Source organism: Elaeis guineensis, chromosome 8 (genome assembly GCF_000442705.2).
Source record: "Elaeis guineensis isolate ETL-2024a chromosome 8, EG11, whole genome shotgun sequence".
In the NCBI taxonomy this organism is placed as follows: domain Eukaryota; kingdom Viridiplantae; phylum Streptophyta; class Magnoliopsida; order Arecales; family Arecaceae; genus Elaeis; species Elaeis guineensis.
Window position 1 is genome coordinate 131,660,941 of NC_026000.2, and position 15,607 is coordinate 131,676,547.

General features: G+C 37.9%; 1 protein-coding gene across 5 annotated transcripts in view; it reads left to right on the plus strand.

The window, feature by feature from the left end:
• LOC105049603 (protein PELOTA 1) overlaps positions 1-8,420 on the plus strand; it is a 45,611-nt gene extending 37,191 nt beyond the window's left edge. The window contains exons 12-17 of one of the 5 annotated variants that reach the window (XR_012143208.1): positions 1,090-1,162; positions 1,304-1,342; positions 4,497-4,591; positions 6,740-6,846; positions 7,531-7,632; positions 7,695-8,420. Coding sequence is in view for 3 of the 5 variants with exons in the window: in XM_010929311.3 (XP_010927613.1) it covers positions 1,090-1,162; positions 1,304-1,342; positions 4,497-4,591; positions 6,740-6,846; positions 7,101-7,174 (388 nt within the window). In the remaining 2 variants the exon portion in view is untranslated. Of the gene's footprint in view, positions 1-1,089; positions 1,163-1,303; positions 1,343-4,496; positions 4,592-6,739; positions 6,847-7,100 lie in introns of all 5 variants that reach the window. The other 4 variants (XR_012143209.1, XM_073261641.1, XM_010929311.3 and 1 more) reach the window with 4 other exon arrangements.
• Positions 8,421-15,607: the final 7,187 nt, after the last annotated feature.

The window sequence follows — 15,607 nt, forward strand, 5'->3', positions numbered from 1 at the left end:
TAACATGAGGATCAAGGTGCAAGCATAAGACAATGGCAGCCCCTAGGCAGCCAGGCATCTGCCTAGGGGCATTTGTACAGCTGCATTGCCTACATGCCTGAAGATCATCACCTTGGCAGTTGGGTTATCAAGGCATGTAAGTGACTGCTTTTTACAGCCTTGATGACCGTGCTTGCAGGACTGACCTGTACTGGCTGGCATGGTACTAGTAGGGTGTGCAGGCTTGGTACATCCCTACCAACACATGGTACAGCTGCTATCTTGACTCCAACAGCGTCTTGTGTATTGCTAGTACAGGGTTCCATACCAAGACAAAATCTTGGATGACACTATCTTATTTGTACTAACATTGCAAGAAGATTAATTTACAAAGACATGACTGGTGTATGTCAAATATGCATCAAGTCTATCACTTACCCATCATTTGATAAATAAGAAAGTACTTTTAACATAATCAAGGGTGTTGTATGTATCTTTTTGATGCTAGTCTATGCCATCTTGGCCTGTTGTTGTGTGCATCACTTTGACATGCATTATACAGGTTTACATCCCTGAATTTATGTTTGTAAATTGGGAAAAAAATTGACAGAATCTTGATGGAATTTGAAATTCTCATTCATTAATATACTATAAATAGGCAGTAACACGATGAAATAACTCAAATAAGTAATTCATATTTCTGTTAGACATTTTGTATATTTCCCTTTGGAGATCTTTTTTAAGTTTGCATATTCTATGTTTCATAGGAGATCTTCTTGGTTTTGTGAGATCATACTTGAGGAGGCACAAATACTTCATTGTTGAGATCTTCTTGGTTTTGTGAGATCATACTTGAGGGGGCACAAATACCTCATTGTTGATCCTATTCTCATGTACGTGTATTTGGAAATGGTTGCTTGGTCTGTTTTTTTTATCTGTTTCCTTTCTCCTCCTGAGCCATTGGGTGTAAGATATATTGTGGTTGCCTTGGAATGAATAATAATGTGGTTACACATTCCTATATTCCTTTTAAACTGTTTTACTTGAATATTCTAAAAGAGTACTTTTTTACCATTTTCCATGCTGATTCTTCATTATTCTTGAGCATAGGCATAGTTTGAAGGAGGTTTTGGATGCCCCAAGTGTCATGACCTTGATCAAAGATACAAAAGCAGCACAAGAAGTAATGTGATCTCCTAAGACTACTATGTGTTCTGTGTTGCCTATTTAATTATCTGTGATTTATCTATGTTAACTAATGTGGTCATGTATTTTATCACGTTGTAGTTCCAATGCCTTTTTCCTTTGTGCCTTTTCCTTTCAGGTCCGGGCCTTGAAGGATTTCTTCAATATGCTTTCAACTGTAAGTTTCTATATTTAATGCAATTACTAATTTTAACAACAAATTCTTGATTTACACATGTAATTAAAGTACAATTGCCTATAAATATAGAATACAGTAACCAAGACTGTTAATTTTGATCTTGAACCACACAACATGCATCTCTTGTAACCTAGTATATGCTCTTTTTGGAGGACTAAGAGGAACATGCAAAGAGAAATGGAGGATACAAGAAGTCAGCTTGCCTTCGATGATTATTACTATTTTTTTCTTTTTGATGAAAAGGGAGGCCAAAATCCACCCAATATGTTTTATTAAGGTGAGTTAAAAGCTTAAGTACAGAGGGTAAGTTTGGCATGAAGCGATACTTGGGATAGGACAAAAAGGATAAACATATCCCTTTCTCGACTGAGGTTTGTCCTATAAGGAATGAAAGACAAATAGGACAAACACAAAGATCGATAACCAAATGTTATCTCTGAACGGTTCTTTTTCATGCTGTTTCACATTGAGGGGGCTACATATGAGGCGATGTCCCCCCTCGATTAGCCCTCATCTGTTTCTAAGTTCCTCTAGCTTTTGTGATCAACTCCTGCATATCCTTCCAAAAATGATTCCTTGAAAGCATTGTCCAGCTCTCCGGAAGGAGGAATATTTGTTGCTTGACTGTGTTGAGCGAGGAGGCTTCAAATAGGAATATTCGATTGTTCCGCTTCATCCACAAAACCCAGTACACAGTGGCTATCATACAATTCCATGCGTTTTTGCTGGTTATGTTGGTTGTGTTTCTTTCCCTGGTTAACCACAATAATTAAATTGTATTTGGTGCAAAATTTGGAACTGTGCTGTGTGTGAGCTGCTGCCAGATTGATGTAGCAAATGCATAGTGAGCAAAAAGGTGATCCATTGTTTCTTCATCTGATCCACAAAGAAAACAAAATGGTGGTGCATTCTAGCTCCTCTTTTTTAGATTCTCTACTGTGAGGATTTTATCATTGAAAACCAAGCAGTTAAAAACTTGACCTTTTCCAGTAAAGTCAGCCTCCAAATGATCCTTGCAAATGCAGAGAGAATCCCTCCATGACTAAAGAATCTATAGCACTCTTTGACTCTGAAATTTTTTGAATGGCTCCATTTCCGTGTGATGTAATCCTCTTTCATGGTGATTTGAAGTGAGTCTCATACTGACCTTAGAATCTCAAGCTCTTCTATGCCTTTCTGGTTGAGATTATTAGTGGTCCTATTCTCTTTTTGCAGATCCTGCACAAAATCCACCACTGAAATGAATGGGTTGTTGTGTAGGAGAAAGGTGTTTGGCAGAAGATTTTTAAGAGGCTGGCTTGTTAGCCATCTATCCAGCCAAAATGCAATTTGTCTCCCACTACCCAATCTAAAGGATATGCTGGAAAAGAAAAGAGATCTTAATTTGAAGAAGCTTCAACATGAGGGGGATGCCCTTTGAAGATTGTCGTTGCTTAGTTGACTTGGAGCTTTTCTGGTGAGATGGAGTTTTTGAATGATTTTCCTCCAAATTCTATCATTCTCTTGAAAATATCTCCACCATCTTTTGAGGAGAAGACGTTTGTTTTGTAATTTCAAATCTATAACTCCCAATCCTCCAAATTCTTTAGGTCGGCATACTTATGACCAACTGACCAAACAATTCCCTCCCGAGCATGCTTTGCTTCCTCACCACACAAAGTTTCTCCTCTTCTTGTCTATTTCCTTGATCACCTTGGCTGGTATTGATAATGATGACATCCAATATAAAGGTATGGCACTGAGAACAAAGTTAACCAATTCAATTCTACCTGCTATGGTTAATACCTTCCCCTTCCATGCTGCCAGCTTCTTGTCAATTTTTTCTAGAAGGGAGTTCCATTCTGTGGTGTCGTTCTCGGTTCTCTGTGATGAAGAGGGAATCCAAGATATTTGATAGGAAATTGAGTCACTGTACAACCAATTAACTTGGCATACCAATTGCTTGTATAGTCATCAATGGCAATTCCAATCATAGAGGACTTTTCGAAGTTTATCTTCAAACCTAAGAGAAGTTCAAAAGAGTATATAATCAACTTGAGATTGGCTGCATGTTTTTTGCTGGCATTATAGAAAATGAGCGTGTCATCTGCGAACTGTAAGCTGTGAATATCTTCCATGACTTCTTTTGATCCTATGCCAGCAATCAGGTCATTTGCCGCAGCTGTTTCGAGCATTCTTTCTAAGACGTGCAACAATGATGAACAACATAGGTGACAATGGATCACCCTATTTGAGGCCTTTTCTAGCCATAATCTATTTGCTTGGTTCACCGTTAATGATGAGAGCCATTCTACTGGTCTCCAGGCTATTCTTGATCCAATTACACCATTTTGGTCCAAATCCTCTTATTTTCATTAGAGATAAAAGGAAGTTCCAGTTGATATTATCAAAAGCCTTCTCAAAATCTATTTTATAGAGCAGCCCTTTTGATCTTGATCTCTTATAGAAGGAGATGATCTCTGATGCGTTCAGGTAGCAATCATCTATTTGTCTTCCTTCTATAAATGCAGACTGGTTTGGTGAGGCTAATGAATCCTGAAGTTTTGATAGCCTTAGACTGAGTGTCTTTGAGAAAATTTTTAATAATCCATTGAGCAGACAAATTGGGATATAATCCTTCACTCATAGATTTTCTTCCTTCTTCGGTACGATAACAATATAAGAATAGTTTAGTCTGTGAAGATTAATGGTTCCTGTGTAAATCCCTTTGAACAGCTCACAAACCTCCCCTTTAATGATTATTGATGCACACAAATGCGCACATGCAAAGCGCACACACATGCATACATGTGCAAATGCATGCTGGCATGCACACGTGCGTGCTCATACACATCTTTTTAGTTTACTTCTGGCTCTATCTAGGCAAATTGACTTGCTTTATATTCCTATTTGTTATCTTACTGTTCTTTTTGCTTAAGTCTTGAAAACTGAAACCAGTATAAATTGCAGTTGTTCAAATATATCTATAATATATTGGAAGTACTATGTCATAAGTATGTAAACAGGCTGCTATGTTCGAAATCCTATTTCTTGTATGATAAATTTTTGCATGGTATTTTTAAAATTTCTTCTAATTCATTGGATCTAGACCTATTTTCTGAAATCTGATGTCAAAATAATTGGGTATTTTTAGGATGCTGCTCGTGCTTGTTATGGGCCTAAGCATGTTGAGGTTGCACATGAGCGCATGGCTATCCAAACTCTTCTGATCACAGATAGTCTTTTTAAGTAAGCATTTATTTTATTTTAGCTAAGTGAACCTCCATCTATAAAATTATTGGCTTTTGAATCTATTTTACATGTTCCCTTGCAATTGTAGTGTTAAACTGTACTTTAGAAATGTGGGGTTTGGTAAACTCTTTCGAGCTTCAGTCTGATTCAATGCTATACATTTAGTGTACTATTCAAAATCAAATGAAGAATATTAATATTTATAGGCTTTTCCAATGAAACAAATTAGGCAACTACATTATTACTTTTTTCACTATAATTTTCTCCCTCATGTTTTTTATTTAGAGGTGGTAATGTATCAGGTCATGTTGGGCTTGGGTAGGAACAAATTCAAGTTGAGTCAAAAAAACCCCTCAACCGATACACAACCAATTTATTATCAGGTTGTGAAGAATAAACTCATGCCTAGCCCAATCTTTATATGGACCTAAACTTAGCGGAGTCGAATAGCTAGAAGCTCGAGCTCGACTTGACTCAAAATACCCGAACTCAAAACTCGGCTCGAGATCGACCGAGCCTTAATATCCCAAGCTCGAACTTGGCTCGATAAAAAATAGGTAGAGATTGACTCGACTTGAATATCAACCGAGTTATACTCGAGCTCGAAGTCGAGTTTTAGCCTACTAATAATATATGTATTAATATATAATATTATAAATAAAAATAATATTATTAAAAATATATATAAATTCGAGTAGGCTCGCGAGCTTTTGAGCCGAGTATCCTGCTATTCGAGCTCAATAATAATCGATCGAGTCGAGCATGAGTAGCTCGACTCGTTTGCACCCCTACCTAAACCAACTAGCCTATCCATTTTTTTGCATGGACCTGTACCTGAGAAATAAACACAAACTAGGGCTAGAAAGAGGGGATCTATGGTTAAATGTCTAGAAAAAGTTTGTATTGGGTTTGAAAACTTGATCCCTCTAGATTCCAACTTCCAACCTCATTTGAAAATGATGGAAGAAAGATGAGTAAACCCATAGTTTGTTACCTATCCTTCTGATAAATCTCTTTTAAGTCGGGACTCTTTACTATATTGTAAACAAGTCCCTACCGCCTCTATTTCTCTTAGCATCATCTTTTCTGCTATGTAAAATAAGGGCCATTTTTCTTCAAACCAATGTAAACTCAAGGTTCATTGAACCGTACTGCTGCTCATATCGATTGACGACCCGCACAGGCGCACAGTATGGTATGAGTTGTACCATGCCATGCCGGGATGTATCGAATTTTATTTTTTCAATTTTGAACTGAAATTGGCAAATAGTTTGTAGGCCTCACTTTTTTGTTGATTTCGAATTGAAATCGGCACATGGTTTGCCGACTTCACTTAATTGAAATTAGCAATCCTGATCCACGAGCCTAGAAGGCTTTCAAGCCCTCTCTCTCTCTCTTCCCCCCCTCTCTCTCTTCCGCTCTTTCCATCCCTCTCTTCTTCCAGAGGCGTGGTAAGGGTCCATTTTGAATTGAATGAATGAAATGTTCTCGTAACCGACCGGTCCGATCCGGTGCACCTCAAACCGGACAATTTGGCATAGTTCAACAGATCTTGCTCAATAATTTGTTTTGTCAGTAGAAATTAAGATTTGGCCAAGATGTCAACATAAAATAGCCATTGAAATCAAGGGGAATAAAACTTTCAGTCAACAGAGATTACACATAAAGCATCAGTCAATCTAGGGGATGGACCTCAATGTTCCCTATTGAATATATGTCACAAAAAACTTGTTGAGTCAGCTTGGTATTTGTGAAGAAAGGAAATAATTCTAACCCTTTATTTAGTAAAAAAATGATCATACAGGGATTAATTTAGATAATTGGCATGCATTGCGTTAGGCTGGCAATGCAGAATACCTTATCTGTAAGAAAAAAAGACTAATGGAGCTTTGTTTCACTAGTTTTCGGCAATGATGCGTGTCAAACTAAGCATCTATAGTTGCAACTTGCAAGCTTCTTGTCTGATAATATGGATTACAACTAGTGGGTTTTTCTTAATTTCGGCAGTCATAAATTTCTGGTCTTGAAGACTTCCATTATATTCTTCCGTTTATTATTTAATCATTTATTGTATGTGGTCCTTTATTGCTCACAAGTCCATGTTTCTTGACTATATATGGAGTAAGTTAATTGTTTTATTTCCAGAAATTCTGATGTATCAACAAGGCAAAAATACATTAAATTGGTTGAGTCAGTCAAAGATTCTGGTGGCACTGTTCACATATTTTCTTCGATGCATGTATCTGGAGAACGTGAGTATATTTTCCTATTTCTCCTTTTCTCTCACTATTGTTTCTTCAAGATATTCTGCAACCTCCAGGGGACAGATAGTGCTGTGAGAAAAGTTTAGTAGTTTCTTTCAGCATTATACTTTGAGAAGGCTCATTTAGGATTGAATGAACTTTAATGGAATCCATAGTGCGAACAGGGTGTTTTGCAGGTTATATAGATTGTTATAAGAAGCACAATTTCTTCAAATTTAATTTCCAAATTTGTGATCAAACAGAACTGGCACAACTGACTGGAATTGCTGCTATCCTTCGCTTTCCATTACCGGATTTGGAAGACATTGAGATGTGATGGATCTCAGTATTGATTTTAAGAGATGGATGTCACATTCTTGCTCCCACCAGCAACTCTATACTCAGTTCAAAATCTTCCCAGCAATCAGCATCCAGCACACCGCTATGGAATGAAAATAACTTTTATAGATATGCCATCAATGTTTATCTTCAACTCTGAAATAGTGGAGAGTAGTGTAAAGAAAGCAACCCATGCTATTCTGCTTGTGTACTCACTATGTGGCTAAATCAGAAAATGCATTCTCATGCTAACAGCTAGAGAAGAACTATGGCGCCACCTTTGTGCATTTTTTTTTTTTTAAACTTTTATTGAAGATGGGTGGTTTGAGTGATTTCCTATATTTACAATTTCAGCTTGAAGGAGAATCCTGCACTTGGTTCAATTTCTTTACAGTAAGCTTCGTTAGGGTTTCAAAATGGACATAAAGCTTTCAAAATTTATTACAGGCGCACAAGGTACATTTGCATTACACTTTCGATATACAAGCTGACCTATTGGTATTAACAATCTGCTGTAGTTCCTATGGTATCTGTGATTGCCAGCTACAATCTCCTTTGAGAGTAGCCGCAAAAGCTGCCAGCCTACCTGCTGCTTGACTCATTGGTGATAAGTTGTGGTGTGGGTCAGCCAGAACACATGGTCTTCTAGCCAACAGCCACATGTCTGCAAGAGAGGGTAGAGGGAGACATCCCAGAGGAAATCCATGCTGGCTCCAGCAAAGGACCGTCATCACGAAGTTACCTAGTTAGATAACTGTTGCCGGAACCAAGAATTCACCTGCTTTAAGGCTGCCATGGGCATGGTGTTCTCCGAGCAGGGGGGTGCTGATGCAGTAAAAGTTTTCAAATGGAGGTCGATGAAGCAGTGTGGTAGTCGGTTAGGAGGTAGTGATATCTCCAGCAACCAAAGGTCTAGAAAAGGCATGGACGTTGTACTTCTGAACCGTGAATTCAGACAGGTCACCAAGATGTCCTCTCACACAAGATTGGTTTGGCAAAAGAAATTTTTTGTTGTTTAGATTTTCTAAGCTTTCCCACATAGGGCTTCTGTGGACACTAGGGACTCGGTTATTTTCCCTTCATTTTGAGAGGAGACTACCCCTTTTTCCTTAAAGTGGGCTAGGAAATTAACTAAAGGCTTCCTCAACTTTTTCTTTCAGCATTACTGGTGTCATTTCTCTCTGAATATTCCTGTCCGGATGTTTAACAAACTAGCTGAAATTATAATATCATTCTGACAATCAGGTAGGTACTGGAGAAACTTGGTGGCTGTACAGATATCATTTATTTACTGTGTTATGACTAGAGCATACAAAGGCATCTAACCAAAAAGGGGCCTTTGTTTTCTCCTCTGCTTGGTTAATCGAGCCTTGTTGCACTAGAATTAGACAGCTCAAGCCAATTTGGTCCTGTTGTCTTTAACATTGCTCTGTGTCAGAAAAGCCAGACGGTAAACAGTTCACAGTGTCCAACCCAGCAGGTCGACCAAGCACTGATATTCACAATAAATTAAAGGAATCAGGCAATATTTTTAGCTGTTACTGTAAATGATGTACATAAATAATTGGAATGCTTACATACGAAATGAAAGATCCCAGCTCTTATATGCTTCAAACAGAAACTGATATATCTGCCAACCATTTCTGAAGCCGGTAATGCACCTCGAAACCCATTGCTTGATTTGCTTCCAGTGATGCTTCTTTTCCTTCTTTTTGGTAAGATATCTTGCCAGTTTCAGTCCTAAAAACATCATTTGCCGTCTAGCATCTTCTTGTTGGGAGAAGGAAAGCATTCTTTGGGTTGCCCAAACAATTCATTTGAAAACGGAGAGGATGCACTATTTGGCTTCAATTTTGCCCAATAAATGAAAAGCCTAACAGTTTTCCTGTGAGCCTTCACACTGAAGAAATTCATGGGCACTGAAATTTGTACCCTCAGTAGCTGCCTCATCTGGCAGTGGCAGTTGCTTGTCCAGCATAATACTGCAAGCAGTGGCCAAGTATGTGTAATTGTTGCAGCGCTTCTCGGTTGAAAACAAATAACCCAGACACCTGAATCATGTGAATTATATGGCTTCACTGATAATTTTGAAATTTCACTCCCGTCGTTGATTGCGATAAATGATACAGCATGGATGCAGTTAAGAGAATGTGCAAGAAATAATACCATGCTTTGAGTGACTAGTGTTCTCTACCATCTGAAATGTCCAATTTCCTTCTGCTTTTCCTTGTTGGAACATTGGAAAGATCCAACCATTCCTTGCAGAAGTACAGCATCAGTATGATCGACAAAAGAAGTTTGGTAGGGCATTCTAGCTAGCAAATTGACACGCCATGGCCGGTAGGTGAGCTTATTGTTAGGTGACACTTGCTCCATTCTAGACATGCGAAAATATGTCGGCAGGTGAGCTTACATGGTTTGCATGTTAAAGTGAAGCATATTAACCTGCCTCTTGCATCACCTTATTGTTGATTTCTCTTAAGTAATGGATCTAAAGGAGAGTTTATTGAGCTGCATAACAAGCTCAGAAGCTAATAGCTCACATTGGTGGTAGCATTTCATGGGACAACTTTTTGGGGTCTTCTGAGTGACAAGAGACAACTAGGCCACTTGTCTTTTATTTTTGTTTTTTAAGTAGGCCACTTGTTTGGTCAATAGTCACTGCAGCACTGTTACATCCACCACCCAAAGAGCACAAAGTTCTCCTTTTGGCTGCATTATAGCATTTCCATAGTCAGGAAATATTTTGTGATTTTTGTCTTTAGCTAAGTGGATTGACCCTCTCTCTCACAGACTCCAACAGTTACCCTGATCAATGGTTTAGTTGGGCGAGGTTCAGGGTTCCAATCCATGCTTTTGAGTGAACAGGATTTGACTAAAGCAGTGTCCAAATGTATCAAAATTGTGGCATGTAGCAATTCATATAGCAATTTCCTACTAGAAATAATCCATTATAGTTCATGATATATAAAAAAGCAACTTCCTACCGAAAGTAGTCCACATTGTAGTCCATGATATCTTCAAGATTGCTTCTAATAACACAGAAATTTTAGAACATAGTTGTTTTTTTCCTCCAGCAAAAGGTGGAATATTTTGTTTCTGTTTATGAAATGAAAAAGAATGATGACAATTGAAGGACTAAACACAGAAAGCTACAAACAAACAATTCCACTCCCCCATTGGCAGTCCATGGAACAAAATCGTGTAGCAGAATGATTAGCTCTATTGCAAATCACAATTCACCATTTCATCACTTGATTATCATAGGTGTACTCTGAAAAATTTGAAGAAATCTCAAATTTACATGTCTGTTAAATGATAAAAAAATAACTCTGAAACTCTATCAATTGTATTTAAGCTAGATCAAGGAATAAGTAGGAAGGGGAAAATTTCAGAACATGACTCATGACATGGACATCATCTTTCTTCTCTACGAGATCTTTCTATAGATTCCTGAACCGTGGGGGAATGACTTACCCTTGTGCTTTAGCCCTTGGAAAGTCAAGGCCCCAATGAAGGATAAATAGTTTGTGTGTCTAGCTATCAAAAACAGGAGACACACTAAGAAAAGATGACCAGTATGAATGGGATTTGCTCTTTCCGACAATTCTCAGGAAACCATCGATACTCTCTTGTTGCTGTGTCCATTTATGAAGCAACTCTGATCGATATTGTTGAAAACATTGGAAGTAAGAGGTAGACTGGGCTCCTTTCTTAAATCCCTTTGGTTGATGGAAAGAAAGCTAAGTAGGATATGGGATAATTTGGTTAGAAAGGACTCAAGGAATCTTCCTGAACAAATGATCCACTACGAAGGCTATTTTGTCCTCTTTCTTTATTCTTCCATCCCATTGGGACTCCATTATTTAGGGATGATACTAAACTTCACATACTATCTTCCCTCATTGGCCCTTGGTATAATATTTCTCCTCCAACAAATTTTTGTGGTCTCTGCCCTCCCTCTTTTCCTTCCAAGGAAAAAGAGACTCAGATGGAATTCCATCTTGTTTCTACTAAAGAAATGTAACCAAGACACAAAAGAATGATGAAAGATTAAAGGACTAAAACCACAGCTACTGAAAGAAACATAATTTTTTCACTCTTCAATAACCTATGAAACAAAATCATGTAGCATATTGATTAGCTTCATATTGAGCCATTTCATTGTTGGATACAAAAACTGAAATCTCACTCTTACATGCATGTTGAGGTTTAACAAGTTAGCTTAAATAAATCTCAAGGAACACTGCAGCAGTTCTGGATAAGATCATGGGCAGCATCACTGTCTACCTTGTTGGATTCCATTGCATGAGGCCACCATCTTCTGAATCCACAGCCTTCCCCACTAAGACCAGGGACTGGATTTGGAAAAAGGTCAAATGGAGCCCCAAAAGTAGCACAATGGATTCAATGGTAAAGTCCAGAAAGTGGATTTGGGTAAAGGTCAAATAGAGCCCCAAAAGAAGCACATGCACTTGACTTTGCCAACATGCAACAATGTAGAACCTCTCCCTTCCCCACACTTGGAATTCCCACATCTTTGTGGGTAGGCTCCATCCCTTAATTTCTATTTAGTTCTAGTTCTGCAGTGGCAAGACCTCTCACCAGAATGCTGGTAGCCAAAAGAATATGCTTACACACTGAAGCAGTGGCCAGGGAAGCAGATGGTTGGTCTTTCACATCACCTCATGTAGATTAGGAGAGGTGGGGGTGCACCATTGAGAAGGTCCAAATGCACTAGTGAATTATTTATGTTGTGTGTTTGCTGGGGTTCCTTTTACCTTTAACCCTTGGGCTTCTTATTTATATGTAGGAGGCAAGGGGTCACTTAGGCAAAGGGCATCCAGGTGAAGGAGAGATCATCAAGGCTAATGGGAGAAGAGAGAGAGTACAGCCTCACTCTCATGATGGTGGGGTGATGGAGAGCTGTACCCTCTCCCTTCTTCTCTTGGCTTTTGATGAAGGCAATATGTCAGTATTGCATGGCATTGTTGTTCTTAATTTTCTTTCGTTAGATATCTATCTTTCGACTCCTGCATGAATATAAATGAAACAAGCAAGCTGTTGCTCTGTTTTTTGGTCTCACCAGCTTTGATGAGCTTCAACCCATATTGTGATTGTTCGCGATTGTTTACAGCTTATATCACAACACTTACAATTTATGTTCATGTTCTCTTCTTTTCTTTTTTGGATTCCTTTTTTTTCTTTTTTTGGTTACTAAACAAAGAGCAGCTTATTTGTCTAGGTAAGATCAAGAGGGAATGGCTCTTCTCATTGTTGTTTTATTGGACCTTTAAAGGCCTCTTGAATAAGAAAATCAAGTGGCAAGTAAGTTAGATTTCTTTGAAGCACCTTTTATCCTGATTTTCATTTTTCTTTTTCAGTTTGAAAGTACTCATAATACTGGACCAGGATGGAGTGGATGGTTCCTCTGAACTTTTCTTTCTCCGAGGAGATGGATTGGAGCATATGATATACCCAAGGTTGGGGATCAGCATTTGGATGTATAGTAAAACATGGGTCATCATTTCAACATACGATGCATCCAGCCACCAAGTTGGCCATGTAGACAATGGTTTTGGCTTAGTGAATGGAAAAAATAATAAGTGTAATAGGCAAAGGAGGACGACCATCTCCAATGCCATGAAATCTACACTAGATTCTGGCGGTTAATCACCTTAGGTTCGTCTATCCCTCAAAATACCTCTTACACAAGATCAGCCTAATTTCCACCACTGAAGTCATGAACATGGATTCAATCTCTATCAATATAGTCCTTTGTTTATTTTATTCACTTCAAACAGAATCAGATGCATTTCTGGATATAAGTATATGAATAATGATGCTTTAATAGTTTCTTGTTTTCTGTAAGGCAAAATTCTTGTAACATAAGAGAATATTATGTCGAAAAATCTAGGGAATTTGTTTTAGTTCTGTATCGGCTAAACCATACTCTTTTCTTGGTTGCTATGGATTCAATATATAGGGAATACTCAACTTCCAAAAGTTCAGTGCAGGTTTAATGAAATAATTTTTCTTACTTTTGAGGAAAGAGTTTAATGAATGAGTACAAGAATGATATAATTCTTCCATGAGATGTTAATTAGGTGCAATCTTGGTGGTCTTTTTCTTCAATAAGAGTCAATCAAAATAAGTGTATCCTTCATTTCATGTCTTCACACAATGCCTAACATTTTAATGAACTTTGTTTAGGGATACCTTCATCCAGGCATCCCCCAAGAAAGGATGCAGTGGCAAAAAACAATTTGATGACAACCGGACTCCAAAAAAATCTTAGTAAAACTGAACTGGAGTACGGATATCTCAAACATGATGATACATTGCCGAAGCACAAAGCTTTCAACTTCTAGATTTTAGGAGGACACGACAGCAAGTTCAATTGCTCAATGTACCATTGACTTCTCATGCAAAGTATAAAAACCAAGGATTCAAACTTCACAGGTAAGGACATTTTTTTACTATTACACTAGGATTTGGAGAGCTAAGGAGGACCTTTCTAGCAGATTGTCTTTTCTTTATCTAGCTAAATAAAGGAGCTTAAACCTTTCATTTCATAGTTGTCGATATCTACTTTGCGTGAGGCAATTGATTTATCCATCATACGTCTATAACCTAATAGTGTGTCAAGCTTACCTGACATTTAGATTTTCTTGATGAACATAATGATGCTAGATATCACTTGACCTAATAAGGCCATTTCAAGTATTATATTGATTTTAAGTTTCTATAACATCCTTGAAACGACACTAACAAAATTTTCTTACTCAGAAGAGCATTACTGTTATCATTAACTGTGGACATCGTAGCCATGCAGCCTTAAGATTTGAGATCTTCCCTATTAACAGATTTGAGAAGAGGCTGGATGGTTGGAGAGGTGCTTTTTTATCCATTGCTGGTCGTTCTACTTTGATTAATGTTCACCGAGTATCTTCTCCAGAGAGGTTCGGACATGATCGTGGGCTTCTCTTGCCTCTTGCCTAACAGCATTAAAAAAAAAAGAAAAGAAAAAAGAAAAATGCAAATATAAAGAGGAAGGGGGTCTAGGAGTTAAAAAAAAAAAAAAAAAAAAAAAAGCTGAAGTGAGTATGGCACCGCTGAGTAAAATGGTGTTGGTGCTATTTGACTGTGTGTTCTCCATGCAGGAAGATAATTAAGAGCATATAGACGGCAGAAGTGGCGGACCCAGGAGAAAGAAGCCCTTTCTGAAATGATTTAAACAACTTGTACTCACAAAAAAAAGAATAACCACTCATATTCTGATCCAAGATCATGCCTTAACCCATTCTAATTTGTTTCGACCCAAATAAAACTCCATCTTCATGAACCATTAGCAGGTAGGATCAGCCCAACTACTAGGCAATACAAGTTTGCATTTTGTACTGAAATGAAAGTTGCAAAGGTTTTGTGAATCACTTTTCTTTTGTCACGAGTAAAGCTCAAACCTCCACCTTTTTGGACCCAAGGTCCAGCGGCTAGGATTGGAGGAAATGTTGCACGTGCTCTCCTCAGCCATCAATTTAAGTTTTAGCGATTCCTATTTGCCAAGAATTAGGTCATTAGACGAGTCTGGTAACTGTTGACTATTACATCAACAAACTTCAATCAAAAGCAAATTTGGAGGTTTTGTTCCATTCCCTAATTTTATCACATTTGTAACAAGTGATGGGAGTCAGATTTGCATCAAGTGATTGCAGACGACACTTAAATTGCAACTACAAATAGCTCCAATCCAGCAATAAACTACAGAACTTCAACAACCGAAGAGACATTACATATTTAAAGAGCACCTGAGAAAATGTAGGAATGTACACATTAAAGGTGCACTGCTTTACCACATGAGCCTTTCAAAAAAAAAAAAAAAAGTGGAAGTAAGACAAATCATAATATAAAAAAAAGTCATCCAACAAGAGATTGGCAGAAAATTGACAAGAGCTTAGGGAGCGAATCTTATTCATTCCTCTGACGGTAAAATATGTCAGAATAACCAAACAACTTTAAGATGCCAATACACCCCCTGGTCGAATTTTCATTAATTGAAGTACAAGTGTGGGATGGGGAAAAAAGTCGAGTACTTTATGGTCAACATAAAATTGGAGTATACAACATTAAAGGCACGAAGAAATAAAATTAAGTATAAGCCTATAGTTTAAAAAGCATGATTTTAAGACACAGGGACAGAAAGGAAACAAAAGAAAACAAAAATAACAAACCAGACAAGAATATGATTTACATTCCATCCTAGAATTAGAAATAGGACCCTTTCACTGATCTGACCAGCCTATCTAGAGCTCTGCAAAAGGATGTCAGTCTAGTAGATAAAAATGAACTGAACAGCTAAACTTACAAGATGATGATAAGCTAAGTGAATTCATAGAAATTCACATGTGAAAAAGATTGTGGCTGCTAAGTC